This window comes from Aspergillus puulaauensis, chromosome 6, assembly GCF_016861865.1.
Source record: "Aspergillus puulaauensis MK2 DNA, chromosome 6, nearly complete sequence".
Taxonomy (NCBI): Eukaryota; Fungi; Ascomycota; class Eurotiomycetes; order Eurotiales; family Aspergillaceae; genus Aspergillus; species Aspergillus puulaauensis.
Genome location: NC_054862.1, coordinates 2,893,806 through 2,920,405, shown reverse-complemented (window position 1 = coordinate 2,920,405; position 26,600 = coordinate 2,893,806). Strand labels below are relative to the sequence as shown.

Below are 26,600 nucleotides of genomic sequence, written 5' to 3'. Positions count from 1 at the left end.
TGGACGCGCCAGTATAAAATATGAAGAGCAAAACTCGCCATCGACGTGTCGATATTTCTCTCATCTGCTCTTCTTCCTCTCGTTAATCCCATTCAGCAATTTTTTTTTCTCAACAATCCCGTTAAAACAGGCGTTGTTCCGCATTGCTACCATGCTCGGCAAGGAGATTGCAAGCTACGATCTGCAGTATGTGATCATTGAACGCCATTTCTCTTTAACATGGCCATTTAAACTAATCCTGCGGTTTAGACTTTCTAGACCATGCATATACCTCCCAATCCGCCAACAGAATGAGTCGTGGGAATGCCTTACCGGGCAGTTCTGCCTCTCTCTCGCCCGAGCCGCCCATTTCAAAGGCATCAAAGTACAACTAGTTGGCAAAATGAAGACGTGCGTACCTACGATATACTCTAAATAAATAACCACTAATCGGTCCTTGTTGCAGCCCCCGGTATGGTATCTTCGTGGCCCAGGAGCGCGAGGAAATCACCTTCGAGCGCAGCCAAGCCCTAGCATTCTCGAAAACGCGTAACGCGTTCACAATGCCTGCTGGCAACTATGAGTTCCCATTCGAGATCCCTCTATCGGGTCTGCGCTTTGACACCCTCGTCGGTCCGAAACATGAATACTATACCTACCACGTCGAGGTTACGGTTGAGCGCTGGATGTGGCGGGACCTTGTTGTGTCCCAGCCTGTGAGGATATATAGATACCCTAAGCCTGATATTGGCCGCGGTATGCCGAAGGTAAATACAGCCCTCTCTTTTGTTTCATTTTGAAGTGGATGCCCTAATGCCATATTGTAGTCTGTCGCCGGACACTCAAACCAAGACCTCGCATACCACTTCTCGATCCCCGACACGCTCATCCCTCACGGCGGTACATTCCCAGTAGACTGCTGGTTCGTACCACTTTCAACATCCCTAACGGTAACCGGCATCACTGTGCGCATTATCGAGAAGCACGAACTCGCGTTCCCCGCAACAGCCGCCGAATCTGTGCAGTATAGTACGTACTTCATCACGTCTAGCGAGAGTCACGTCATCTTCGAGGAGAAACATGATTTCACCGTGCTCGGCGGCGCTCTATCTTCAGGCAAAGACGCAGATGTGCAGCAGATAAGCATGCCCGTGCGATTGCCGGGTGATCCAGGCGCCTGTTCGCAGAGCTACTCATCCCGGAAAATCAAGATCGATCATGTTCTTCTTGTGACGGTTGAGTGTATAGACGGAGCTGGAGAATGTGTAAAAATGGTATGCACCTTCTACCCCTTTTTTATATCTGATATCGTCAGGACTAAAAGAGATTTAGTTAGCGGAAGCAATCCCCCTCCATATCTATATGAGACCAACAGGAAAAGACAAGGATAGCCGGGGCCCTACGTCCAGCGCGAAAAGCGACAACTGCCCTCCGGTTTACGGGGAACATCAGCTGGATCTGATGATTCTGGACCCGAAGGGGGTGGAAGGGGATGACCAGGTGCCGAGTATAGCTCTGTGTCCGGGGTATACGGGTGTGCAGTCTGGTGAAGCTGTTTTATGACACGATCTACGGATACTACGAATTGAATATATTTTTGGTAGTTTAATGGTAATCTTAGTGTTAGTTGAATGTACTCCGTGCAGCAGAATAAGGTCTTTTGATTCTAGGCACCAAATCCACTGCAATGTTTATTTCTTCGAACATTCCATGAAGAATCCTTTAGAATAGGCATGAAAAAGGACAATAAGGTAATGGACATGAATCTTAAAAGCGCCTCGGACAAGTCGTTTATGTATGTAAACAATGTTCATTAACCTGACTAAGCATTTTATGAACCAGACACGGGATCCATTTGTTTGTGGTGAGCAACCTGGATTCCTTCATCTACGCCTTCTTCTTCCCTGCAGGAGCAGCCCTCTTCAATCCTCCCGTCTCATTGATAATCAGCTCATCCCGCTCCCACATCAACTCAACAGCAGCACCAACCGGTCCACTCAACGCCGACAACGCAGCAACCTTGACGAAAAGCCCGACGCAGCCCGCGCGACCATACACAACGCGGTGGGCAGCGCGGTACAAGCTCACAGCCCAGATCAACACACCCGCCGAGCCGATGATATAATCCCAGCGCAGGAACGCGTGCACGCCAGCACCGACAGTGTCGACGACAGCGCCGGCCTCCCACGGCTTGGGGATCGCGAAGACAGTGCAGGGGTGCAGGGCGGCGAGATACTCCTCCTTGAAGAAGCGGGGCTCTGCGAGGGTCGCGAGGGGGATGATCCATGAGATCAGGTGGTTGACGGTTGTGTTTGCGAAGGCGAAAGCGTAGACCCAGCGGAGGGCGCGGAGGGTCGCGCGGCCGCCTTCGACGGTGTGGTCGTTGTTTGTGAATGGGGAGCAGAAGATGTGGGCGACCGTGAGGAGGATCGAGACGTAGGCGGGCCACGGCTGCCAGATGGCGATGAAGATCTGCTTAAGGTCTGTGGTGACGTGCTCGGATTCCGGGGCGAGCAGGAGGAAGGACGGGATCATGTACCCGATGAAGAAGACGAATGGGATGGCGCGGAGGACTGCGCGTGGAACGCGGATGTTCTCGGCTGTTGGCTTGGTGGCTGTGACGGAGGTGAAGAGCTGGATTGCGCCGTAGAGAGGCGCGGCGAAGGCGAAGGTCAGGACCTGTGCGGCGAGACCGAGCACGACGGGGAACGCAGACAGGGTCCAGGCGTTTCCTCTTCTCCAGGCCTCGAGGCACACGAGCACCCAGGCGGAGCCGAAGGTGCCTGAGAATCCGATGGAGTGCACCAGTAGAGACACGTCGCTTCCGTCGGTGGTGGGCCAGAAGAAGACGGTCAAGAGAGTAAGCAGCTCATCGAGAGGAGCGACGCCGGTGTAGACTTTGCGCAGGGGAGCGTCGACGGTGGGGAGCTTCCCGGCGGCGATGGACGCCTTGACTAGCTTGTTGGCGCCATTGATTTCGGCGAAGTAGAAAATGGCGTAGAAGACAGACAGGCTGAGCAGCGGGAGGATGAGTTTGGCAGCCATGACGAGAATGTGCGAGGTTGTGTGCGAGATTGTGTGCGAGATTGTGTGCGAGATTGCGGACTGCAGCGTTGACGGGGGCCCAGCAGCAACTTTATATCGACAGCGGAATGCGCACAGGATCAACAGCGCTGTTCCCGCATTCGGTATTCCTTGCGATGGCCGAGGCCGAGGTCTGTCTGTCTGACTCTGCACTCTGCACTCTGCGCACATGGATCAGGCCATCTTGAGATTGTTGTCATCATGGATACATGGATGTCAACGGCAGTCAGCACGGCCGCAGTGAGAGTAAGCAGTAACCGGCTCACCCGTGGATTTTGGTGTATTTAGCCATGCCGGCTATTGACATTACGCAGTCATAAATCAACAAACCCCACATTCCGCACAAAATGGATTATTCCGTGCATCTGCCTGCGAAAAATGGACGCCATTGCCGACCCAAATCCCACCGCGGCCGTGACGGTATTCGATATCGGCCAGACCAGCTTGACTCTGTGCTTTCGGCTGCCATGGGTCATTGGCACAACTCTTTTCCGCCGCTGGTGGCCCTGGAACCGCACGTATAAGCCTCCGCCTCTCCGCGAGCATCTCTTTCGGCATGTGATGACCTGGTAACCGTTCTGCATTTTCTTCGTAGTACAGATCGTGCACTAACATCTGTGAGAGCCTTGGAAACCACGTCCCGCTATCGGTTTGGCAGTGGTACACAGCCTCGGATACAAGTGGATCCAACCTGAAGACGTCCACACGATACGGTCATATTCCGCATCTCTTCGCACCCGTCCGCACCCCCGAGTTCTGTGGCTACTGGATATGCCGCGGGCTGGCCCAGGAGCCTGTCGAACCCCGCGATGCGGATCTCGTGCTGCTCCACGCCCACGGCGGTGGGTACGTCTCCGGCCATCCTAGTGTCGGCGCCCCGGAACACGTCTTCCTCGCGGAGATCCTGCAGCAGAACGATGTTACGACGGCGATATTCTCATTGGACTACACGCTAGCCCCAAGAGCGATATTCCCGAAACAGCGCGATGAGGCTGTAGCCGCGTATAATTGGCTTCGTAGAGAGATGGGCGTCGACCCGTCGAAGATTATCGTCATTGGCGATTCCGCGGGCGGACATGTTATCGTGTCTCTTCTCGTAGGGCTGAATGAGAATAAGAGACGCAGCCAGGGCCCAGACTCCAATGATATCGAAAACGACTCGCGCCCAGCAGCCGCCGTGCTGGTAAGTCCCTGGATGAACCTGCACACATCGCACCCGCGCGCCCTAGAACTACACTGGGAAGAGCGCCTATTCAAGCGCTCGCTGGACACATACTGCAAATGGATCCTGCGCGGCGCAAGCCCCGAATTGGACCTGCTATATGGCAATTTCGCCCTCGGCCGGGAAACCCGCGGGCCATGGGTGGATATCCTGCCGGCGCAGACTTGGATCACGGCGGGCGCGGAGGAGTTTGTTTTTCTTTACGATATTGAGGACTTTGTTGCGCAGGCTAAGAAGGATGGTTCTCATGTTATGCTTGATGTGGCGTCTGGGAAGAATCATACTTGGCAGTGTGCGGAAGCGTTCGGGCAGCAGAGTCGCTTGTTGGCGGTGCCTTTGGATGGGGAGCTGCCTGGCGATCTTATGAGGGGCTATAGGGAGTTGGCGATGGGGATATTGCAGCTTCTTGCTGGACAGTGATTTATCCGTTCTAGAATATTTATGATATGGCATTTCTATCCGTGTGGATGGGTTAACACGGATCATATCATGATTAACTCTATCGAATCTTATTTACTTCTGCTTGACACGACTATCCAAATCCATTGCACAAGAGAGGAGACCATATTAGAAACAGCAATAAAATGCACCTCGCCAGAGGGCCAGATCAAATCTCCTCCTCATCAATATCATAAACAGCATACGTCTGCCCAAACATCTTCCCCCCAAGGCCCAGCCCCCAAGGCATAGAAAACTGAGCCCAGATAATATTTTCCTTCAACCACTGGCCCCAAGGCCCAGTCTTCTTCCTGGCTTTACCATTCTCCGCCGCCGTTCGGTATATCTCTTCCACACGGGGCTTCCTGATCCGATGCAGCGACTCGCAGGCATCCTCAACAGACCGGCTAGAATCAGCCAACAGTCTGGAAAGCAGAAATCCATCTTCAAGAGCCATGGATACACCCTGTCCAGCATGCGGCTGCATAGCATGCGCAGCGTCACCGATCAAAACACATCGCCCGCGCGACCATCGTCCGCCAAGCGGCAAGCGGTATACCGGGTAGAACTTTATAGTATCGGTCTGGTCGATGAGTTGTCTCAATGTATCGATCCATTTCCCTTTCCCGTGTTTCACAACATCATGCAGGGTATCCTTGAACCCCCTAACCTCCTGCCGCCGCTGGACCTCCCACCCGTCCCGACTATCGTTTCCAGCAGGCACCGCAACCTCCCGCGAAAAAGCCCAGAATACTTCGTCTCTGTCTGCCGTGCACGGCGCAGATAGAAACATCCCTTCTCCTGTCATTGTAGCAGTGAGACCCTTGATCTGGGCCGCGGATGCAGCTGGGATCCTGGATGCAGGCATGCTAGAGAATACCGCTGATATTCCCGAGTACTCCGGTTTCAAGGCTGGGTCGACGTAGAGGTTCCGAACTGCCGAATGGATCCCATCGCATCCAAGTAAGATATCGGCACTATCTGTCGTGCCATCGGCAAAGACGACATTAATGCTTTCCCCCGCCTCTCCAATCCCTGTGATTCTCTTCCCGAAGTGCACCGGGATCTGAGCCTCCTTTACAGCCTCGAGCAGAACGCCAACAACATCAACCCGTTTCACACGCATATAGCCATATCCTGTCTCGGCGCGAGAATGCGAGACGAAATCATCCATCTGGCCAAGCATACCTCCGTTCCCTGAGTGCAGCACGAAATCGCTCTGGCTGCTACCCCGTTGCAGGAGGGAGTGGTAGACGCCGAGACGGTCGAGCAGACGGAGCCCGTTAGAAGGGATTCCAACGGCCCCGCCTAGAGTTGTTGGTTCGGGGCGGAGTTCGTAGATTGTGCAGTTTGTGTTGGTGGTTTGGTGGAGACGGAGCGCGGCGGAGAGGCCTGCTGGGCCGCCGCCGATTATGATTGCCTAGTGGGTGTTAGAGGGCTTCAGTAGGATTCTTGGGGGAAGGTAATGGACTTTTCGTGATTGAGTCATTGTTGGGTTTATTTTGTATGATGGATATTGTTTCTGGGGGTTGTAACCTGGGCTGCTCTTATACTTTGGGTTCGGGAAAGCTCCGCGGTCGTATTCCCAATTGGGAAGTCAAACCGCGGGATTATGTCTTTATATAGTAACTATTCCAACAAACGATCATAGTGTATGATGCAGCCTGTAGTTCGAATGCAGGGCTACTGATTCTCGATATCTACGTATCTGATCCGTCCAGTAACTGATCCCACTGCGAAAAATCCAGATCCGGCGCAACGGCCAGGAACTCCGACCACAGCTGGTCCCAATTCTCATCCCACGGCGCGGACCCGCCTGTCTGGTCTCCGGTAGTTGCATAGATGGAATCCGTAGCTGGGAACACCGAAGAGTCGTTCATCATCAACTGTGATTGATTGCTGTCCGCCGACTGCCCCTTATTCAACGTCGACATCAATGTCCTCAAGTTATTCTTAATCGCCTCTCTGAATTCACACGGTTCTTCCGTCGACCGTTCCAGCGTCTCATACGCCGCTAGCACCTTTGCCTTCCTAACCTCTGCATCAGGCGCAGCGCCATCAAACGAGACGTCCGTTGCAAGCGTCAACGCCGCAAGAGCAACATGCTGCACAGTAACCCAGAACCGCGACGGTCTCAGCCCAACGGGCACAGTGTCCCGGGACTCATCCATTGATCTGCGCAGGTCAAGCACGATCTGCGCGGAGCGCACACATACCCGTCGAGAATATTCGTACTTCGGATCCGTCATCCCCTTCAGGTGGTATGGGCGGTGGAGACGGCAGAGCCGGGTATGGATTGATATATGGCCCATTGTGCGCTGCCATGCGATGTACGGGCGTTCCTTGCATAATGCCTCGCTTTGTTGGATACTATCTGGGTCGAGGTGGAAGACGGCAGGGAGGTGCTCGAGGAAGTCTTGGAACTTGGCGTCGAGGCCTAGGATGACGTCGTAGCAGACCTCTTGACCGTCTTGGGATACGGGTCGCATTGCATCAACGGCCTCCCGGCAGAGATTTGCTAGTTTGGAGCGGTAGACCAGGTACCCTGTGGGAGTCGGGGCGGGCGAGGGCTGAAGGTGCGGTGGTTCTGTTGTGCTGAGGTCGTCGTCCATGTAGGTCGGATAGTCGACGCACATGTGGTTCGGGTGATATGTGTACGCGCCTTCTTGGATACCGCCGGAGAAGGATGATAGCCTACATGAATCAGTGGACCATAGGGCAGCAGATGAGTATGCAGACATACCAGTCAGACGCAACCAGGCTCCACCAGACGCGCCGTTGTACTTCGACCTCTACCATATCGAATCCATTTGCCTTCCGTTCTGCGCGGCGCCTCGGCGTGTCGAGCTTGTGTATTTCCATTGTGCGTGCCATCCAGTAACAACGCGCTCTGATTAAATGTCCTTCCATGGAATAGCCGTCATCGTTGTTAACAAAATGTGACAAATTTGCCATCGCTGCCAGAGCAATCGTTGACGTGGGAATTGGCTCGAGACCCTGAAGTAGTGATACAGAAAGCCGCATGTATGTTTTATATGCTGATGTTGCTTGGGTTTGGCTTGAGTTGAGCTCCTGTAATAGGTTTGGAGTGGACGACAGTGCTGAGCCAGCAAACGCGCCGAACAGCAGGATCAAACGGGCCCGGTCTGGCGTTCCACCAGATAGAATTCCCTGATACGTTTCCTCCATTAGATCCCGAGTAGAAGGTATGTGCAGGATGCCTATGGTCGGCTGCATAGTCAGGGCGAAGTGGTCGAACAGCATTCGTGCTTCACCTATTGGAGGAAGGTGTCGAGAGGCCTCGTCTGCTGAAATGAATGGAGTGGAAACAGAGGGTGGATGTGATGAAAATGATGCAAATCGCGAAGCAACAGGCCCCTCGTCCTAATCAAAGAGTTAGTAACCTGGAGTGACCTGGCGGTGGTATGGATTACTTGCAGTATGTTGTTCCATGTCTACGCCGTCAAGTTGAGGGTCTGTACTCCCTCCTTCAAGCGCTCGACTTGCCTGGTTGAATACCGCAGCCTCCAGTCTTTGAATCCGATCCAGCATCTGGACGTTCCTATCTTTGGTCAGCGTTGTAATCTTTCACTCTTTCGACGGGGAAAGATGCTCACCTCGTCGATCCCTCGGGCAGAGGCGCAGTGCCCACGGCTGGGCGATTTGTATTGACATTATTCGATTCAAGTGGGACAGTCCGCTCATGTCGTCCATCACCATTTTGCTCGGGATATTCACATGAGATGCCCCTCTGAGCGCAGTTCCAGCAGGGTTGGTTACGGTCGCAGCGACGCTTTTTTTGCCGGCATGGGAGGCATGACAGGGGTGGCTTGCCCCAATTATGGGTCATATCGACCGGAACTCCGCCATAGTTTCTTTTCATGATGGAAATTGGCTGGAAGAGAGCGAGACCACATGGCTCCCACTGATGGAGTGGAGGAAAGACCTGAGATGGCGGGCGCAGACGGTGATGCAGTGTCGCCTCAGGCAGACAGGTCATAACGGGTTTAGCGTTGTGCTCGATTGAAGTGCCAGATGGATGAATGTATACATGTCAAGCACGATAGCCACTTTGATACAAAACATGTTTTTTACCCTTGAATTATACAATCGGCTTCTTTCCAGTCTGATCTGTGGGATAAGATAATCCGACTGGTCACCTCGCGTGAGTAGTACGTCCGATGGTGTGGTCTTTATAACCGCATTTCCTTCTCAGATGAACCGGCAACGGTGGATACAAGAAGGATATAGCTGGCTAATAACCGACCGTGCATAAATTCTGTCGCTGTGGCATGTCTTATCAGCAGTGCCAACACACTGACGAGGCTTCAGGGCATGGTCCCCTTTAGTTTGAGGATGAGACACTGATAGCAGCGCTACAATCACCAGCAATTGGAATGCTTACAGCGGTGAGTACGGTAGCAATGTTGGCGTCTCCGAATCCAAACTATGTGGTGAAGTGTTAGAGGAATGCATATAAACGACTCCGAGCCCTAACAAAGCACCCGCCATAATCCTAACAGAACCTTGAGGTCAATACACATTGGTTATGCGTGCGCCAATCTAACTCTGCACTTTGGGCCATCCATAACGGGCTAAATCAGGTGTTTTCTATTCCATGAATTCCTGGGCTACAATGTTGAATGAATTTACAGTCTTTCCGATTGGCATCTTATTGACCAAGTGATTCCTTGAAAATCAGCCGAACTCTACCAGCTCCACATGTCTCTCTTAAAAAAAGGTATGCTGGGTCTATCGAAACCTCCTACCTTCAATGAAAGGAGCTACCACGCGTGTGCCTTCTACTTGACGTGGTTTTCCAACTGGAGAAGGTTCTCTGCGTTCCCATAATAGATCATTTCACGAATCCTGGGTGCCATATGGAACGCATCTAAGTCTTCTCTGAACCCGGCAATCTTGTCTGAGTCGGCGTATGGAAAGTCAGAACCTGAAATTAATGTATTAACATCATAGCCAGCCCATAATGTGCGAACAGGGGCACACACCATAGGTAATATGATGATGAGGGACCAGATCAAGCACCATGTTCAAGACAGCGGGTGAGCTAGAGAGGGCCAGATCATAGTAGAAGGACCTGAAATCGTCCATGATATCTTTACTGGTTTTGCCATATATCAGTTCCGTGGCCTCTGTGGCTCGCGATGTAGTTGCAATCCGGGAAATCAGATACGGAAGCGACCCTCCCGCATGGGAGAGAATCTTTCGGCAATTGGGATATTTCTGCGTCACGTTGGCAATAATCAAATCAACAGCCGTGCGAGTAGTTTCGTGGGGATAATCAATGGCTGGTTGTGGGAGGATTGGGTTTGTCCAGGTAGTGTTCACTGGGTGCGTGGGATGCACAAAGACCACTGCCTTTCGCGCGTCGAGTTCTTCCCAGATGGGAGTGAAGAGATTGTGGCCTAGGTAGTTATTTCCATCCCCGTACCTCGTAAATAAAGTGACACCGTCGGCCTTCAGGACATCCAGTGCGTATTCGATCTCAGCTAGGGCTCCAGGTATATCTGTAAGTGAAGGGAGAGTCGCAAAGAAACCAAATGAGTTCGGGTGCTGCTGGCGGAGACCAGCAGCGTACTCATTTACCTGCCTGGCTAGAACCCGTGCTGATTCTGTATCAGGAGCAATGGACGCGCCAGGCGCTGTTAGTGACAGGATTGCCTTCTGGATTCCATTGCTTGCCATGTTCTGCAAGGATGCTTCAGGGCTCCAGTCTGGGGTTGGCCAGCCGGATGGATCGCCACCAGCTTCTTCCAATGCTACGCCCAGTCAACATAGCTCTTTCCAATGCAATGTCAGCGGACGAACCAGCTTTGTATACCCGAGGCAGGAAATGATGATGCGTGTCGATTTTATGCGGTAAATGTGGCTGGACACTGGCTAGTCCAATACCAATAAAAAACACATGTATACAGACAGGGACGGTAATGAATCTCATAGTAAGGAACTTTGGTGTGTGCTTAAAGGTTTTGGTTTGGTAAGACTACAGAACGTCCGTTCCAGCAAGAGCCTGGGCCCTTCTTATATTATCTGACACCGTCCTGCCGGCTAGGAGCTGAGTGGTACAACAGCCGAGGACAGTCGCAACAATTCATCACAATTGGCTGATGCATTCCGATTTCTCATATTTTCGGAGCAGATTCCGACATTATTTCCCCAACATCCCCAGGGTCTTCGTCTTCCCCATAATTCCCCGCTTTCTCGGAAGAGGAACCTAAAAATGGACAAATAGCCTTCCTGCTGGTGCGCTTGGTGGACAGGGTTCTTGATTTCCCCTTTCCTCTCGGATCGCGTTCCGGGATACGGGAATGTTTTGTTCTAGTTTTAACAGCATATCCAACATCTGGTTTGAATACTACTCTACTGCTATCAGACGCCGATGTTGATGACACGGTTATCGATATGGTGCTCGCACAACGCGAGTGCTCGTTCCATTCTTCCACCTAAACATTTCCTGTCATCACTGCTGCAACCGGATAGCCACAGACAGGGAGGAAGCAGCACTTAATACCAGCAAGCAACAACCGCCAGAGACCTGCATGTTAAATGACCAAAGTTAAAGGTTTGGTGCGGCAATGCGGCAAGGCTGTGTATTCCCTGTCTTCTTTTCTGCAAAAGACTCTTGCAGGAAAAACAGCTGTATTCTACACATGCCACAAGGTCGGCGAATAACATAACCTACCATACACATTCGTCAGATTTTGCTACACTACAACAAGGCAGCACTGCTGCCGACAGTTTCGCAGTCTCTCTCTATCCGGTAATCAAAGCTCCTGGGCTGAATTTGTAGCACCCTCACGGGACTTCAGAAGCCATCACCTGCTGTATCAAAGAGCTATGTGGATACCGAGCACTATTCTAGCAACTTTCACCTCCTCAAGGGCGACAAGCTGCAGTTAAACATGGAACAGGCCACAAAGATCAATTACTCTTGAGGCTTCCCGATGCGCTGTTCAATGCCTCTCCCCATCAGTACATGCGAATTCCTTTGCCAATCAGACTTTCGTCACTTTCCTGGGGATCTTCATGCTTATCCATGGCATGGATGATGCTCTGCCCACGTGTTAGCGGTATTGGCAACATTCCTTTTCTGCGCCGATCTATCCACCATCAACGTCATCATAGTCGGCTCTGACAAGGCTGAGTCTCCAGCACTACGAATCAGCCAATAGAAACAACCTCCCGAACTAACTATCTGTCATCTCTTTAAAGGACTTAGCAAGGAATAAGCATGATGAACGGGGCGGTGGCTGAGACTCACGCCCGCTGGGCTGTGGAATGGCCCCATGGGGCCGAAATGGAACCAATTAGGGCTGGCCTGATCCATAGTGCAGGAAAGCAGGCACATCACATTTATTTAAGAGCGACAGGAAGACCCTGATTATAATCTTGCATAACGTTACAACTATCCAAATCCAAAATACACAACCATCATGTCCGATATCCTGCAAACATACAACAATCTCCAACCGGAAAAGCCCGGAAACCAGCATGGCAAGCCACGCGTCCTCGAAGTGAAATTCACCAGCTGGAGCAAGCGACACCTCCGCATAACAGAAGGCTCCATCGAAGGCCCCCTCGTCTACGCCGCAGACCTCCACAAACGCAAGCCCAACATCGTCTTCCAAGCCACCGGCACCTCGGAACTCCCCGCAACAGTCTCATTCCACACCTGGTCCAGCGCCATCGACATCAGCATCGACGGCGACACCACCACCTCGCGCACAACGCGTGTGCTGAAAAGCGACCGTGAATTCGCGTCGCGCGGGCTGGCGGGGCGCACGCTGACATGGAAACGCAAGTCGTACCTGTCGTTCTCGAGTGACTTTGAGTGTGTGGATCCAGCCGGGAAGGTTTTGGCTACATTCTACTCGCATAAGGGGATTTCGATGACGAGGACGGGGAGGTTTCAGATTGTTGGGCCTGAGGTGCTGCAGAGTAAAAGGGCTACGGATGAGGTTATTGTTAGCGGGATTGCGCATGTCTATCTGGAGTATATTGCGCGTTCTTCTGCGGCTGGGGCTGGTGCGGCTGGTGGTGGAGCTGCTAGTGGTGGTGGTGGTGGTGGTGGTGGTTGTTAGTGGGCTGAAGTACAGTATAGCAATTGGCTATTTGCACTTTCGGGTCTTCGTTTGCTTGTTTTATGCTTCCTTGTGTTTATAGCTTTATATCCGACGCAGATCACGATTTGAATGAACATTATCTTTTCCAAGTCCGAAGAGAGTCGAATGCTCAAGTGTAGATGATCTTCTTTGGTCTCAATATGAACACTTATATTAAACGATACATACCGGTATAATCCTCCACCATATTACAACATCATCTCCTCGGCACAGTACCTCTCAACTATGCACACCCCGACCCTAAGCCCCCTGACGAGGCCCAGGCCCATCCTCAACTAACTCATCACTCACACCAGCCTCGTCAGCCTTGAGCTCAGGCGCAGCCTTCTCCTTCAGCGTCTCCTCGCCATTCAAGAGCGCATGTAGACCAATGTCCCGCTCGATCTTCTCCCTGCGGTCGGCATCCTCCTGCGCAAACCCGGCCTCGCCGAACAGCTCGTCCATTTCCTCGAGTGTGCGGCCCTTTGTTTCAGGGACGCAGAAATACACCCAGATCGTGCCGATTGTTGTGATTGCGCCGAAGAATATCTGCACGTCATTAGTACACCGCTTCCTCTAGATATAGTTAAATAGCGGCAGACTCACAAAAGCACCGAACTGGCTGGTCGAGATAAACGGGGAGGTCGCCATCGCAACAGCAAACTATCCAAATTAGCACTCCATCTCAAGGATCTCAGTTGTTGGTGGTTGAACTCACATTGTTAAGCCAATTCGACTGCCCCCCAAGACTAACCCCCTTAGCCCTCATGCCCAGCGGGAAAACCTCACTGATAATAATCCAAGCAACAGGGCCCCACGAGAACCCAAACGAGATCGCATAGATCCAGACAAACACGACGGCCGCCCAGCCAGCCGCGCGATGTGTCTCCCATTGCCCGCTGAATGAGCCCGTGATGCCGGCGACAATGAAATGCGACGCCGCCATCCCGATCCCGCCGGCGATGAGGATCGTCTTGCGTCCGAAGTTGTCGACCCAGAGCACGGCGGGGATTGTTGCGAGGAACATGACGATTCCGACGACGCCGGTGGCGAGGAGCGAGACGGTGTTGCCGTCTAGGCCGAGGCCTTGGAAGATGAAGGGGGCGTAGTAGAGGATTGCGTTGACCTGCCGATATCATTAGCATACCATATTACAGACTGAGTTAGGAAAGGAAAGGAAAGCAAAGGGAGACGTACACCATTCCATTGCTGAAACACCATCGTCAAGACAGCAACAACGGTCCTCCGAAACAGCGCCTTATTCGTAACGAGCGACAGGTAGTCATTATACTGAATCATAAACCCACTCTTCAACGACCCATCCTGGTACTGGGGAAACTTCTCCTGGACACGGATACGCTCAAAGTCGCGCAGGGCCTTGATTTCAAGAAACTCGATGCGCACCCGGATATCGTCCACGGAGGTACTGCGCAGCCGCGCGAGCGTCTGGAGACATTCTTCCTCGCGGTCGCGGTTCATCAGGTGTCGCGGGCTCTGCGGCATGAAGGCGACCATGCCCACGGCGAGGATTGTAGAGGGGAGTAGCTGGATGCAGATGGGGACCAGCCAGGCTGCGTCGGATTGGCCTTCTCCTGTGCCGCCGATGAAGTTTGTGCCGTAGCCGATCCCTATACTTGTTACTAGTGTTTTTGATGAGGTGGTAGTTATATACTTACAGTAGGACACCATGATTCCAAATGTAATCGCCAGCTGCTGCAGGGCAACAAGGGCACCGCGGACTTCAGGCGGCGCGAGCTCAGCATTGTACCTACATCAGTCAGTTCTGTGCTACAATAAGTAGAAGAGAAGAGAAGACTCACAAAGGAACCAGCATACTAAACGCGCCAACTCCAATACCAGTAACAAAGCGACCACCGAGGACATAGTCCTTATTCAGCGTGCAAGCCTGGATAATGACACCGACCGTGAAAATCACACACGCAATAACAACAGTGACTCGCCGTCCGACAGCATCAGCCAGGTATCCGTTGACCATTGCGCCAATCCACGCGCCCAGCTCCAGGATTGCGGTCAAGAGGGCCTGACGTGTTCCGGTCGTACCGCTGTACCAGGGCTCCATCTGTGCGACGTTTAGCATAACAAACCATAACAAACTCGAGAGGTGCTGCTCACCCGTGCAGTAAAGGAGGTCATGGTCAGGATCTGGCCGAACATTCCCTGGTTATCTGGAGACAACCCACATCAGCTAATTTCAAACCAGGATAGGTGGGGAGAGACGCACATCCATAAACAAACCCACCCAGCGCCGCAAAAGTCGCAATCAGCGTCGTCTTCCCATTATGGATGATCCCCTTAACACCAGCAGGACCAGCAAACTGGGCGCGCTTGGCCGACAGGGCTCCAGCGTCGGTTGGGGCCATATTAGCAAGTATTTACTGGCAGATGCAGAATCAGGATCAAGGCGGACGGTAGTAATGCGATCGGACGACGCGACCTTTTATAACCGGGCGGCAGGCCGGCACACGCGGATGGTGCTAGCCTCCATCTTGGTGCACTAGCCAGGTCTTAGCAGGCGTGGCATCCCTGTTGACTCTGTTCAGTGGCGGACGAAGCATCACTTAACCCGCATTTAGCCTGAATGCTGCGGGGAGAAGCAATTAGCCTGAGCTGCAGTGGGTGTTTCCCCGGGCGGGGGCCACTACAGCCTTAATGTTGGGGAAAAGGTGCCAGTTCCAGTTTTCGACTACCAGTGGCACTGAGCTGTCCCCTTCTCTCTTGTTAAATTGCTGGACTGGATAAACTGCAGCTGAATTTATGCCTGAGGCTGGAATCTGGGGTCCCCGGATACGGTTAGCCTGGTTTCTCGTGCTTTCTCACATGTTAAACTCGGTTTTAATAATAAAGGAATGTGAATCCGCAGGAATCTGTACAGGATACAAGTGGGAGAGATTCAGAAAGCAATAATTCGTGTTTGACTTTTCTTTCCGGTTGTGCTTGTCGTGGGGGATATATATATCTGGCATCGCGTGCTCGGCATTAGCCCAGTTTTAACAGCCAAATAGCAAATGTCACCTCATATTTAACCGCACAAATCCTGGTGCTCGGCTTTAAGTATATATGCAGCCTTCTAACCAATCATTTAAGCCGAGTTCTGGATACGGCAGTCGGAGATAACGGGAATCACCGAAGCGTCCGCCACCCGTAGGTTCTTAATACCATGGACCTTCAGTTTAGGGTCAATAACGCCCTGCTCAATCAAATTAGACAATCGACAGGTTCCAGTGGGATAGAATGCTATTTAACATCAGTCAAGAACAGCTCGTTTTATTTCTTCATTTGATTCAAGCGGCATCGAGCGGCGCGAAATCTTGGACGAAGGAAGCCCTGGGGATCTTCTATTAAACCAGGCTCGTCACGTTGCAGCTGCACTTGATGAGCAAAAACATACAACAGCTGGAATTCGTATGTGGTCACCTACCATACTACTAACCAGCCGGCGTGTAGCTTCAACGCGGCCAGAAGTCGGGTGGGTGCTGCCAGGGTGAGTCTAGGATGAGACTGCTTTACAGTCGCGCGACTTGAGTGAGATTAGGCTGAGTGCGCGCGATCTGCTCAGCCCATGAGCTACAAACCTTAATACCCGCCAATCTTGCGAATATGCATCAAATATTAGCTACGTTCAAAGATCGGCGCTGGAGCTGTCTGTCTTTAGGCTTTCTATCAGGTGTGACTATGATGATGCAGAAGAGGTGATGAGTGATATCTGGGGAATACGGAGAGGAGGATATGGATTATAGTTTAGAGAACGCATGAGGTGCTTTTAGATGGTGGACAGAGCTAGGATAAAGCTTCAATATTAGTACGTCATTGAGTGTAGGCTGCTTTGTGACGGCTCTGTCCCTCTGGTCGCGCTTGCTAGTCTTCATACATATTTTTTTTCAGGTTCGATGGAAAAGGCTACGACATCGACGTGGTAATTCTAGGCCCCAGGTTTGAGTCCTTCTCTGCTGGAAGCCCAGCGTATCAAGCAAGAATCAACATTAAAGCGTAAGGAGGAATGACCCTGGACAACAAATAGGAAAAGGCCCAAGGGAGTTAGAACTTTGCATAGTGCCTTTATCCATGACTTTTCTAATTTTCTACTATCTGGGTTAACTCATGCTGGGCGAATAATAATATATTCATCTTATAGATATACTTTGTCTCCTATGTCTCCCCTATCTAGGTAGTTTTTTCGTCCCATTGTTTAACAATAGGACCGCGGAGGATTATTCACTGGCTAAGATATGAGTAGAAGAATTTTCTTTCCTAAAACTCCTCTTCTTCACCCTTTCTCTTTCTAGATATTCTCCTCGTTCTCTCTTCTCTCTTCCCTTCTTCCCTCATGTCCCCCTCTCTCATCAGATTCCTCGCACCTTCACTCCTTTACCTTCTCTCTTTGGCTCTTCTGTTCTTCAGGCCTTCTCAATCTAGATCTCACTAATCTTTCAATCCAAGATCTACGACAAATTAAATAGTGTCCTACATGATGAGTATACTGTAATGGCAATATAGAAAGAGATACTTTTGTTAATATTGCGACTACTTGTATAAAAGGAGACAGTTCACTTATGCCGACTGGAATCCTTCTCTAAGATCAACTATACCCGAGGTGAAAATAGCCAAGTACAATTAGACCTCAATCTTTCCCTGAAATAAAAACAATTAGAACGGTCGAATACCTATATTAGACTTTATTTCAGCTCCAGTAAATCATTTAATGGTAGAGGCAGCTCGAAACTTACGTCGCGCCAACTATCAATATATCTATAGTTCTTGCCTTGGTCAGACCAGATATGATTATCACAAGAAGGACAGTCGCGGTGATGACAACCCATGTTCTCACCAGTTGACTCTGTGAAAATGTACAGATAATAGCGGGACCTAAAAGCACAGTTATAATGAGGGATATGGCCACGGCTTGAGCCATCCGCCTCAATAGAGATCCTGAAGGGATATAAACATGTTTGTCGCTAGACATGGCATCGCAACGGACCTGTAAAGAAAAGAAAACCTCAGTTTTTGGACCTCCCCGTCACGGAGGACAACATAAGGATAACATACCCTGTAGAATCTTTTGGAAAAACGAACCAGGTTGTCTTCCACCCAGTCTTCCATCCGGGCAACAGTGCTATCGGCCGGGGTAGCCATGCAGAGTAACTCATTACCGCCATATGTAAGGTATTTCACCTCATCCCGGGCTATGCATCGGTTCCCATGAACCCACTTCTGTAGGTTTGTTGTGTTTCGGGGATTGGGATTGCTGAACTCTAAAATCCGTGCAGACCGTTCCACATACCGGTCTGTGAATCCATGAGATGAGATATAATCTAATGCTTGGCTCCGTTTTGCAATTGATCCATACCATAGTCTTCTAGCGCCAAGTTAAGGTCGTTCAGAATCGCTTTTCGGCTCTCATTGAGATCATATCGCCTGCTGCCAAGGAATAGAACAGCACTTTCCTCCCGGTCAATTCCCTCTAGTTCTGCCTCCAGCCGTGAGACCTTATCCTGTTTGAGAAGAAGCAGACGAGCACGGATATTAGAGAAACGGCGGCAGATGTGAAAGCTATTCTCGGCCCCAATGAGCGCGGAAAATCGTGGGTATCCAGCAGGATGTTCTTCAACTATAGAAACAGATCAGATATGACATTATTCACACATGCCAGCTAAGAGCGCTAGCCCTACCCTGTGTTAATTGCATCTCAAGGTCCCTTTCTTCAGCCGCATCCCTTGATGGTCTAATCCATGTTGAAAGTAGTGCTGGGAGCCTATTCATGTTGGGAACAGATGACAGTGGCGAGCATGTGGAGAGCGGATGCGAATCTTAGGGCAACGGTGAGTCTCTGTCGGCGAATCAGCCTCACCTCTGGCAGACAATACAAGGCTCACTTCTACGCCCAGTATCAAGCGAGCCGAAAATGGTAAGATGCGGTGGCTATGTTATTCCTGTAGAGCAGGTAGATCATGACAGAAGAGGCGGCCCGCCTGACGTAGCGCTGAAAGGCGTTGTTGTAGTTGTTGCTCGAAGAGGAAATAATATTTGGAAACATTCCTTCTCCCAGCCTTCCCGAGAAAGACGAGTATATATGGTAGGGGATCAACAGGAGTAGTCGCCCGGCGCTTGCTGCCTGAAGCAGAGGCTACCAGGCTTGGCGTTCTAGTTGCTGCCTAGCAGCCTACCAGCCTATGACCCAACGGGGCCCTGCGGGCTAATAGAGCCAAATCGATTGCGTCGGTGTTTATCCCCAAGCGATTGTGCATAGGAAACTAGGCTCCTCTCACCGGCATTATCGCCGCCTACGGTGGGCCGGAGGGTCTCTGCCCCAGCCTTCTTTGTTTACGACTAGTCATATGGCACATGAGGAGGCTGCACAGCCCTCTCTATCAGGCAAATAAAAGAGGAGCTCCGCCATGGAATCTCAGACAACCCCATCTCTCAAAGTCCACTTATCAGCTTGATCAAATATCGCCTGGTCTAGTGGTTTGGTTGTGCGGCAGCACCCAGGGAAAGCAACACCATTACTTGGGACTTTTGAACCCCGGGTGACCGGCGGCTGGATTACATCACTAGCGAAATGGAATGGTATGTATGGATATCCTGAGCCTGCACCATACAGAAGCTTGTCCTAATTCCCGCAGCGGAGACTCCCCTGGATTTACCTTCTGTGATGATGACAATCGGGCATATATTGAGGAGTACTCGGATGTAGGTTCCCCAGAGATAGGCCATTCTGGACGCGCCCGTTGACCCAGTCATCCTCTTAGCCCGGTCAGTTCTATGTCGGCGATCGCGTGTTTCTGGTGATCAGCCATCCAGACGGCACAAAATCGCATGAAGGGCCCTATGTGATAGAATCTGTGTGTTCGGGAAAGCGATACACCCTCTGCCACCCAAACGGCCAATCGGTTAGGGCTGGAACTACGATAGAAGAAAAGGACCTGGAGCCCGCAAGTTCATGACTTTTGTCAAAGACCTATTCTACGAAGGCTTTCGTGGATCTGTTATTACCTGTCTCGCTCTTTGTTGATCTACCTTGTCTCCCTTTGCCCAATATGAGCATTGTATCTAGCAGTGCATGACTCCTTACTGTATTTGCAAATCAATTCCTGCATCGTTACGCTGTGTGCGGATCACAAAGTTTCGTGTAGCCCATTCCTCCTCCCCTGAAAGATGATCTCGTGGGTGACGAAAGGATGTTAGTAGCCCATCAAGAAAAGTGGACAGCTGATGATGGTCCCGGGGCGAGGATCTTTTGACATCAAGCGGGACAGAAATCATGGGCAGAACCATTGGTGCAAATGACGTTGGCTGGTTGGTAAGAAAGATTTTGATAATGTCTTCGCACTGATCTTGTCCCCGCCGTTGGAATGAATCTGGTACTTCCATTGCCCAGCCTATCGTTTCTCGACCGGGAAAGAGGGTTTCTTTGTTTGCGGAGGGGATTGAAATGTAGTCACCTCCACCGTCGTCGGAAATCAAACTAGTAATTTGCCACGAAGGACCAAAGTCAAATACAGCCATGTATAGCGGCCTATCACAGAGGTTTTGGACAGTTAAATGCAGTACGTCGCCATGTTTGACATCCAAAATGCCTTCCGCGCCAAAGTCTTGTCCCGCTGTATTTCGAAGAGTAATTTGAAACGATTGTTCAAAGGGAATACTTGGGCTTCGATTTTCAATTCCTTCAATGTATTTGAAACACGACACGTGCTCCAGGAGATGCAGGACATGACCCATGGCTGTGTCTCGGTCAGCGGGTACTTTGGGCAGGCTGAGGATTCCGTTGCACGATGCGTCCAGAATCTCGTATTCGCCATGCGTGTTGATTGCGATGTGGAGATGGCATGCCTGGTCGTCAGAAACCCCCACGTAAACCTCAAAGTGATACCTTTGCATTAGCGCAGTAGACCATTGAACTGGGTTATCCACAGATGCCATGAGGCCCACGCGTACCTTCCAGCGCGACAAGTGTGTGAGCGGCTTTGCCTTCCATCCCGTCGTGACCTGGCTTGTGTCAGAACGGTCAACCCCGACCAGGTCTGATGTGAGACCGCGGACGGTCGTCACTTGAACGACTACTGGATCCACGGTCGATCCAGACGAGCCGTCCCTGGGGGTCTCAAATGCGTACACGGAGTAGCGGTCATGTTCCTGAACGCCATGTGCAGACCCAGCTGCTAGACGAAGGAAGCCGTCTTTCTTGAAAACGGGGATAAAGCGAACAGTGTCCCGCGGCGTTAGCCCCCCAAATAATGACAGATCTTGATTTCCATAGCGCATTGGATTTTGTTGTGGCCAGTAAGCGTGGAACAGGATTCGTATATGCTGATACAAGGATTGATGGGAGATATGAACCCCGGTTTTCCTTAGTTGACCGAGGGACTGAAGGAGGAAAAAGGACAGCGCTCCATGCCGTCGTCCACCGCTAACGACAAGCTCGTAGGCCCTTTCATGCATGCCGCAGGCTGTAAGGATTGTATATCCGTCGGGATTGATCAACCACTGCGGCACAATGCGAGAATCACGCGTAGGGGACGTATTAGGCCGGCAGATATGACTCTCTTGGGTCCGGAGCTTTTTTACGGGCATGAGATCGATTGCAGGGTCGTACTCGATCGTTCGAATGCTGCTACTGTTTAGACTCCCGTGACGGACAACGCTGCCCGAAAAGCAGCAGTCCAGCACGAGAGTAACCTGCAGACCATGTTGGACCATCTCCTTCAATTGGTGTGCCAGTTCTCGACTTGGAAGATACCGCGGCCTGGAGGGATTATCGCTCAAGAGCACCAATGCCACGTCGCCTGCGCCCTCTCCGCCATCCTCGTGTTTATCCCCGGATCCCGGAGACGGTCTCCTTGTTCCATGCCCTGAGTAGTGGATGTACACGGCGTCTCCGGGCCTCGCCATACCCCCAACCTGTGCAAGGCTGGACATAACATTCTCGTAGGTGGGCCAGTTCTTCGGGGTTTCAACCGGCAGGCGATGAGCGTCTTCGCCTGAGGGTGAGACTGCAGTAAATGTTGAAATATTTACAGGGGCACCTTCGACCCGGCTAGATTCCAGGTACTCCTTTATAGCCTGTACATCCTGAACAGGCCCTTTGAGCGGGCGACCCGGATAAAAGTTTATACCAATCAGGATCGCCCAATGATTTATGCCACCCTGTTTGTCGTTCATGATGGGCTGGCGAGTTTTGGTGATCGTTGGGTGAGCGCCTCTTGACCCAGTCCTTTACCCCGCCGTACTTTTGGCCTCCAGTAATCAGTTGTCAGCAGTGGCAGCCAATCGCGACAGAGAAAATTGGCCAACCCTGCGCTTATAAATGTACGTGTGGGCGTGTCTTGGTTCTGGTCAACCCAAGGCTGGTTGACATCGTAAACAGAACGGCCGCCACCACTTGGATCCGCTCCATAACAGATAGATACAATGGATGATGTCAATCATGCCGTGGACCTTGCCAAAGCCGAATTACAGGCCACGCCTCCTTACCACCCGAGCACGCTTCGTCGCCTAGGTGCCCTCGCCGCAGCCCTCGCGGAACGATTTCGCCGAACTCAAGGACATGGAATCGATGATATCAATCAAGCCATTGACCTGACTTCATTCTCACTGGTGGTCACCGACCCAAACCACGTCAATTATGCCATCTCGCTAAATAACCTTGCTGGGTATCTGACAGCACGATTTGAACGGACATCCTGGCCCGAAGATATAAACCGAGCGATCGAGGTCTGCACGCGGGCTTTGGAGACATCGGCCGGCGTATCCCACACACGAGGATTGGCATTACAGACGCTTTCGTGCTGCCTAGCACGGCGATTTGAACAGACTTGGCAAGCCCAAGATCTAGATCGGGCCGTTGATGCTGCAAGAGAAGCAGTGTCACTCACAGCTTCAGAATCCGTCAAAGCGCTGAGCAATCTTGGAAATATGTATTTCATGCGATGAGCAAACCACCTCCATGTCCGATCTGAACTCCGCTCAGACGCTGCACACTGAGGTGGTCTTGCGCATGTTTGAGGATCAGGGTGTTGCGGACCATGATCAAGCTACGCTCATCAGTAATGCTTCTAGGCCAGTCTGTAGCCTCGTCGAAAGGCAAGGTGGCTCTTTGCAGCTTCTGAACTCCATCATCGAGGTCAGCGAAGCTACGCTATCGACGATGCCACTGAGCCATCCCTCGAGATATGTTATGTCGCAGACACTCGGGAAGCTGTTGCGTGTGCGCTTCAGTCGAACTGACCGACTCGATGACCTACACCGTGGCGTTGCCCTTGCTAAGGAATCCGCATCGCGCATCCCCGCTGATCACCCAGATCGACCGATATGCCTGGACCACCTTGGCGGCTGGCTTGTAACGCGGTTCCTTCGGGTTGGTGCGGCGGAGGATCGGGACCAGGCGGTTGAGCTGTTGGAAACAGCAGCGTCAACCACTCCCACCGGTAGTCCTCGTCGGGGAGAAATTCTAGCGCATCTCTCAACCGTCCTGAGGGGCGAATTCGAACGAACCGGGAACGAAGAGAAGCTGGAACGCGCTATCAGAGCTGCCGATGAAGCTATGTCGGCCATTCCACCTACCCACATCATGCGGCCCGCCCGACTGATAGAACTCGCAAACAGCCATTTGACGCGGTTCCACAGAGCCCATGATCCCACCGATCTTGACCATGCCCTCGGGGCTGCGAATAACGCGGTATCGATAGCAACCCATGACCACCCGGAGCGTGCCGAGGCGACCTATGCCCTAGCCATCTCGCTTCAAGCACAATTCAAAATGTCCCAAGAGCTGGATCCGCTGGATCGTGCCATTGACATTTGCGAAGGGACTTTAGTCCACGTAGCTTTGGACGATCACATGCGAGCCAGGGCCTTCAGCCTGCTTGGGATGCTGCTTCAATCCAAGATGCGGATGCGGGGAGACGAATTCAGAGAGGGTAATGAGCTGCTGCTTCGATATCTCAGAAAGGGATGGGAGTGTCGTAATTCTCCACCGAGACTCCGCATTGAAATCGGCGCAAAACTTGCGGCCTCTCTCGCCTCGCAGTTGAGCTGGGCCGAGGCTGCAACGGTCCTCCAGCAGGCAGTAGAGCTGCTCCCCAGGTTAAGCCCCAGGCCATTAAGTGACGACGACAAGCAACAAACGCTGCGTCAGTTTGCTGGTCTGGCTTCTGCTGCTGCTGCAGTAACCCTCAACGCAAAGGGGGATGCAGATCATGCCCTGAGGCTTCTAGAACTTGGCCGCGGCGTAATCAATGGGTTGCTCGTAGAAATCCGCAGTGATATTTCCGATCTTCGAAAAACTCATTCGTACCTAGCGCAGGATTTCGAATACCTACGCGGCGTTTTGGATTCCTCTGGCGACCAGATAACGAACTACGATCAGCGCCACGAACTCGATGTCAAGTTTAACGAACTAATCCAGGTAATCCGATCTCAGCCCGGATTCGAAGGATTTCTGAAACCGCTCACCGTGGACGAAATGAAGGCCGCGGCAGACCGGGGTCCCATCATTGTTGTTAATGTCAGTCACTATCGCTGTGATGCATTCCTGGTCGAGTCTAGCCAAACCAGGGTCCTAGAACTACCCAATCTGAGCCTTGAAGAATTACACACACGGGCAGGCCAATTGAAAACGGATCATCTGCCGGTGCTGGCATGGCTTTGGGACACTGTAGCGAACCCCGTGTTGGACTTTCTGGGATACGAGCACCCTCCTCCACCCGGGGCGGAATGGCCGCACGTCTGGTGGATTCCCACCGGGGCAATGGGTCTTCTACCGCTTCATGCGGCGGGGATGCATGACCAGGGATCCGGCGAGGCAGTACTTGACAGGGTCATGTCGTCGTATAATACGTCCATAAAATCGTTATTATACACTCGCCGGCAAGATCTATCGATTGCGTCAGGGACATCAAACCAGGCCCTCCTACTGGCCATGCCGGAGACCCCACGCCAGTCTCCCCTCCCTTTTGCCAACGAGGAAATCACTCTGCTAAGAGGCCTCTGTCAGTCTCTTCACCTCCAGCCGGTAGAGCCACCGCGATGTCGTAAAGAGGTCCTCCAGCGGCTTAAAACGTGCAAAATCTTTCACTTTGCCGGCCACGGACAATCTAACTCCAGCGAGCCTTCAAAGAGTGCCCTCCTCCTCAGTGACTGGGAGTCGAATACCCTGACCGTTGCCGATTTGCGCAATTCCAGGCTTCAAGGCGCTTCGCCTTTCCTCGCCTATCTGTCCGCTTGCTCAACGGGCGCGAATAGCGCCGTCGATCTGGTCGATGAGAGCATCCACCTGGTCAGCTCGTGCCAATTGGCCGGGTTTCGGCATGTCATTGGGACCCTCTGGGAAGTCTCCGATAAGCACTGTGTTGACGTTGCACGGATTCTGTACCAGACAATCAGGGATCAGGGCATGACCGATGCGGGCATCTGCCTAGGTCTTCATCAAGCCCTGCTAGAGCTTCGGGATCGCGACGAGGCACTAGGGCACATAGTGGACCGGGAACCCGCCCCCTCACCCTCGTGTTCGAAAGGCAGAAATGCAATACCATTGGGGAAGAATGGTCGCAAGAGGGTGGAAGGAACTAGCTGGCTCAATTGGGTTCCCTATATTCACTTTGGGGTATGATGCAACGTCGTGTCTCTACCAGCTTAGCCCCGGGGTAGAGGATAATAGGGTGCAACTATTTCACCATACGAGAAGAATGAAACCGCATGTCTATGGGTGTGATCTACCAGATGACGCCCAAGCCCTCGGGTTTGCTAACAATGGGCCTTTACAAGCATAATTGAAATGGGGGCTTCAAAGTGACATACGTACCATATTAAAATATAGCGCGCAAATACTCCTACCCTAAAATCTTGGGAAGGACGCATAGATTTGAAAATATATTGGTCCAATGGAGGGAGAACACCGGGCTCGATAGTGGAAGCTATCCGTCTTTCAACACCACCTCTGACGACTGCGCTTTCGATGAGAGGTATCAGTATTGTTTAGAAGCATACCAGACCACACAGACTGTGTCAGACTCGACGACACTGCCTCCAACAGTAACAATGACAGATGTCCCGACCACAGCCGAGCCCGAATTCTAATTTGATCTACTGATATAGTCCATGTGCCAAGACTTGTTAGAGATAGCTGGCTGGCCACCAGCCTTGCAGGGTTTTTGGTGTAGCGGTCTAGCGTCTCATCAAGACTTGGCAATCTAATCCTGTTTGGTTGATCTTCAGCTGTGGTGCTACTTAACTCGTGCAACCTGCCTATTATATAGAGATTACCATGGGCTTCCTGGGTCTTATTATAATAGATCTTGAGATTCTCCATTCCTATATTAAGTGTACTTAGTATTTCTTGCTTCTATTGCACTTTTTTCCGTTGAAGCTGATGTATTGAGCCCTCAAGATGGTCGAAGAGTATATTATATACTCGAAGAATCCCTGCAGGAACCGTTATCACATACAACCACTGGGCAATCGCAAACCCGCCTAGGGAATACGATCAACCAGGGCGCTTCTGGCCGGATCGTTTCATCAATGCAGATTTGGACAAGCCACAAAAGGGGCATCTTGGCTTTGGATCTGGTCAGCAAGGCTCCTTATTCCGAAGACTGGTTGGATCTGGTTGACAAGATACTATATCACAGGAAGTAGGGTCTGCGTTGGCTATAATGTAGCTATTACCAACATTTCTATTGCACTTGCTTGACTCCTGTACTGCTTTGAGTTCGAGCAAGTCTCTGGCGCTACCATTGATG

The 26,600-nt window shown here is 51.7% G+C and overlaps 13 protein-coding genes across 13 annotated transcripts; 6 read left to right on the top strand and 7 right to left on the bottom strand.

Moving 5' to 3' along the window:
* Positions 1-151: 151 nt before the first annotated feature.
* Positions 152-1,542, top strand: APUU_61159A (arrestin family protein; the record flags this gene model as incomplete). Its single annotated transcript, XM_041694470.1, has 5 exons — positions 152-186; positions 259-390; positions 446-746; positions 807-1,253; positions 1,312-1,542. The coding sequence occupies 5 exons, from the start codon at positions 152-154 to the stop codon at positions 1,540-1,542; spliced, it is 1,146 nt and encodes a 381-aa protein (XP_041560297.1).
* Positions 1,543-1,866: 324 nt separating this feature from the next.
* Positions 1,867-3,024, bottom strand: APUU_61158S (uncharacterized protein; the record flags this gene model as incomplete). Its single annotated transcript, XM_041694469.1, has 1 exon — positions 1,867-3,024. The coding sequence occupies one exon, from the start codon at positions 3,022-3,024 to the stop codon at positions 1,867-1,869; it is 1,158 nt and encodes a 385-aa protein (XP_041560296.1).
* A 417-nt stretch (positions 3,025-3,441) lies between these two features.
* Positions 3,442-4,705, top strand: APUU_61157A (alpha/beta hydrolase; the record flags this gene model as incomplete). Its single annotated transcript, XM_041694467.1, has 2 exons — positions 3,442-3,621; positions 3,686-4,705. 2 exons carry the CDS (start codon positions 3,442-3,444, stop codon positions 4,703-4,705), a joined length of 1,200 nt encoding a protein of 399 aa, XP_041560295.1.
* A 187-nt stretch (positions 4,706-4,892) lies between these two features.
* Positions 4,893-6,212, bottom strand: APUU_61156S (FAD-dependent oxidoreductase; the record flags this gene model as incomplete). The annotated part of the gene is made up of 2 exons (XM_041694466.1): positions 4,893-6,143; positions 6,195-6,212. The coding sequence occupies 2 exons, from the start codon at positions 6,210-6,212 to the stop codon at positions 4,893-4,895; spliced, it is 1,269 nt and encodes a 422-aa protein (XP_041560294.1).
* Positions 6,213-6,423: 211 nt separating this feature from the next.
* On the bottom strand, positions 6,424-8,606 carry APUU_61155S (uncharacterized protein; the record flags this gene model as incomplete). Its single annotated transcript, XM_041694465.1, has 4 exons — positions 6,424-7,417; positions 7,467-8,107; positions 8,162-8,285; positions 8,341-8,606. The coding sequence occupies 4 exons, from the start codon at positions 8,604-8,606 to the stop codon at positions 6,424-6,426; spliced, it is 2,025 nt and encodes a 674-aa protein (XP_041560293.1).
* Positions 8,607-9,525: 919 nt separating this feature from the next.
* Positions 9,526-10,426, bottom strand: APUU_61154S (amidohydrolase family protein; the record flags this gene model as incomplete). The annotated part of the gene is made up of 2 exons (XM_041694464.1): positions 9,526-9,671; positions 9,730-10,426. 2 exons carry the CDS (start codon positions 10,424-10,426, stop codon positions 9,526-9,528), a joined length of 843 nt encoding a protein of 280 aa, XP_041560292.1.
* A 1,748-nt stretch (positions 10,427-12,174) lies between these two features.
* On the top strand, positions 12,175-12,822 carry APUU_61153A (uncharacterized protein; the record flags this gene model as incomplete). Its single annotated transcript, XM_041694463.1, has 1 exon — positions 12,175-12,822. One exon carries the CDS (start codon positions 12,175-12,177, stop codon positions 12,820-12,822), a length of 648 nt encoding a protein of 215 aa, XP_041560291.1.
* A 282-nt stretch (positions 12,823-13,104) lies between these two features.
* On the bottom strand, positions 13,105-15,224 carry APUU_61152S (putative MFS monosaccharide transporter; the record flags this gene model as incomplete). Its single annotated transcript, XM_041694462.1, has 8 exons — positions 13,105-13,392; positions 13,450-13,506; positions 13,562-13,969; positions 14,041-14,471; positions 14,520-14,611; positions 14,664-14,923; positions 14,977-15,029; positions 15,086-15,224. 8 exons carry the CDS (start codon positions 15,222-15,224, stop codon positions 13,105-13,107), a joined length of 1,728 nt encoding a protein of 575 aa, XP_041560290.1.
* Positions 15,225-17,482: 2,258 nt separating this feature from the next.
* Positions 17,483-18,621, bottom strand: APUU_61151S (uncharacterized protein; the record flags this gene model as incomplete). Its single annotated transcript, XM_041694461.1, has 5 exons — positions 17,483-17,525; positions 17,589-17,839; positions 17,908-18,146; positions 18,209-18,469; positions 18,531-18,621. The coding sequence occupies 5 exons, from the start codon at positions 18,619-18,621 to the stop codon at positions 17,483-17,485; spliced, it is 885 nt and encodes a 294-aa protein (XP_041560289.1).
* A 799-nt stretch (positions 18,622-19,420) lies between these two features.
* APUU_61150A (uncharacterized protein) lies at positions 19,421-19,805 on the top strand (the record flags this gene model as incomplete). The annotated part of the gene is made up of 3 exons (XM_041694460.1): positions 19,421-19,428; positions 19,485-19,551; positions 19,611-19,805. The coding sequence occupies 3 exons, from the start codon at positions 19,421-19,423 to the stop codon at positions 19,803-19,805; spliced, it is 270 nt and encodes an 89-aa protein (XP_041560288.1).
* A 124-nt stretch (positions 19,806-19,929) lies between these two features.
* Positions 19,930-22,023, bottom strand: APUU_61149S (uncharacterized protein; the record flags this gene model as incomplete). Its single annotated transcript, XM_041694459.1, has 1 exon — positions 19,930-22,023. The coding sequence occupies one exon, from the start codon at positions 22,021-22,023 to the stop codon at positions 19,930-19,932; it is 2,094 nt and encodes a 697-aa protein (XP_041560287.1).
* A 249-nt stretch (positions 22,024-22,272) lies between these two features.
* Positions 22,273-22,794, top strand: APUU_61148A (uncharacterized protein; the record flags this gene model as incomplete). The annotated part of the gene is made up of 1 exon (XM_041694458.1): positions 22,273-22,794. The coding sequence occupies one exon, from the start codon at positions 22,273-22,275 to the stop codon at positions 22,792-22,794; it is 522 nt and encodes a 173-aa protein (XP_041560286.1).
* Positions 22,795-22,807: 13 nt separating this feature from the next.
* Positions 22,808-25,471, top strand: APUU_61147A (CHAT domain-containing protein; the record flags this gene model as incomplete). Its single annotated transcript, XM_041694456.1, has 1 exon — positions 22,808-25,471. The coding sequence occupies one exon, from the start codon at positions 22,808-22,810 to the stop codon at positions 25,469-25,471; it is 2,664 nt and encodes an 887-aa protein (XP_041560285.1).
* Between the last annotated feature and the right edge of the window lie 1,129 nt (positions 25,472-26,600).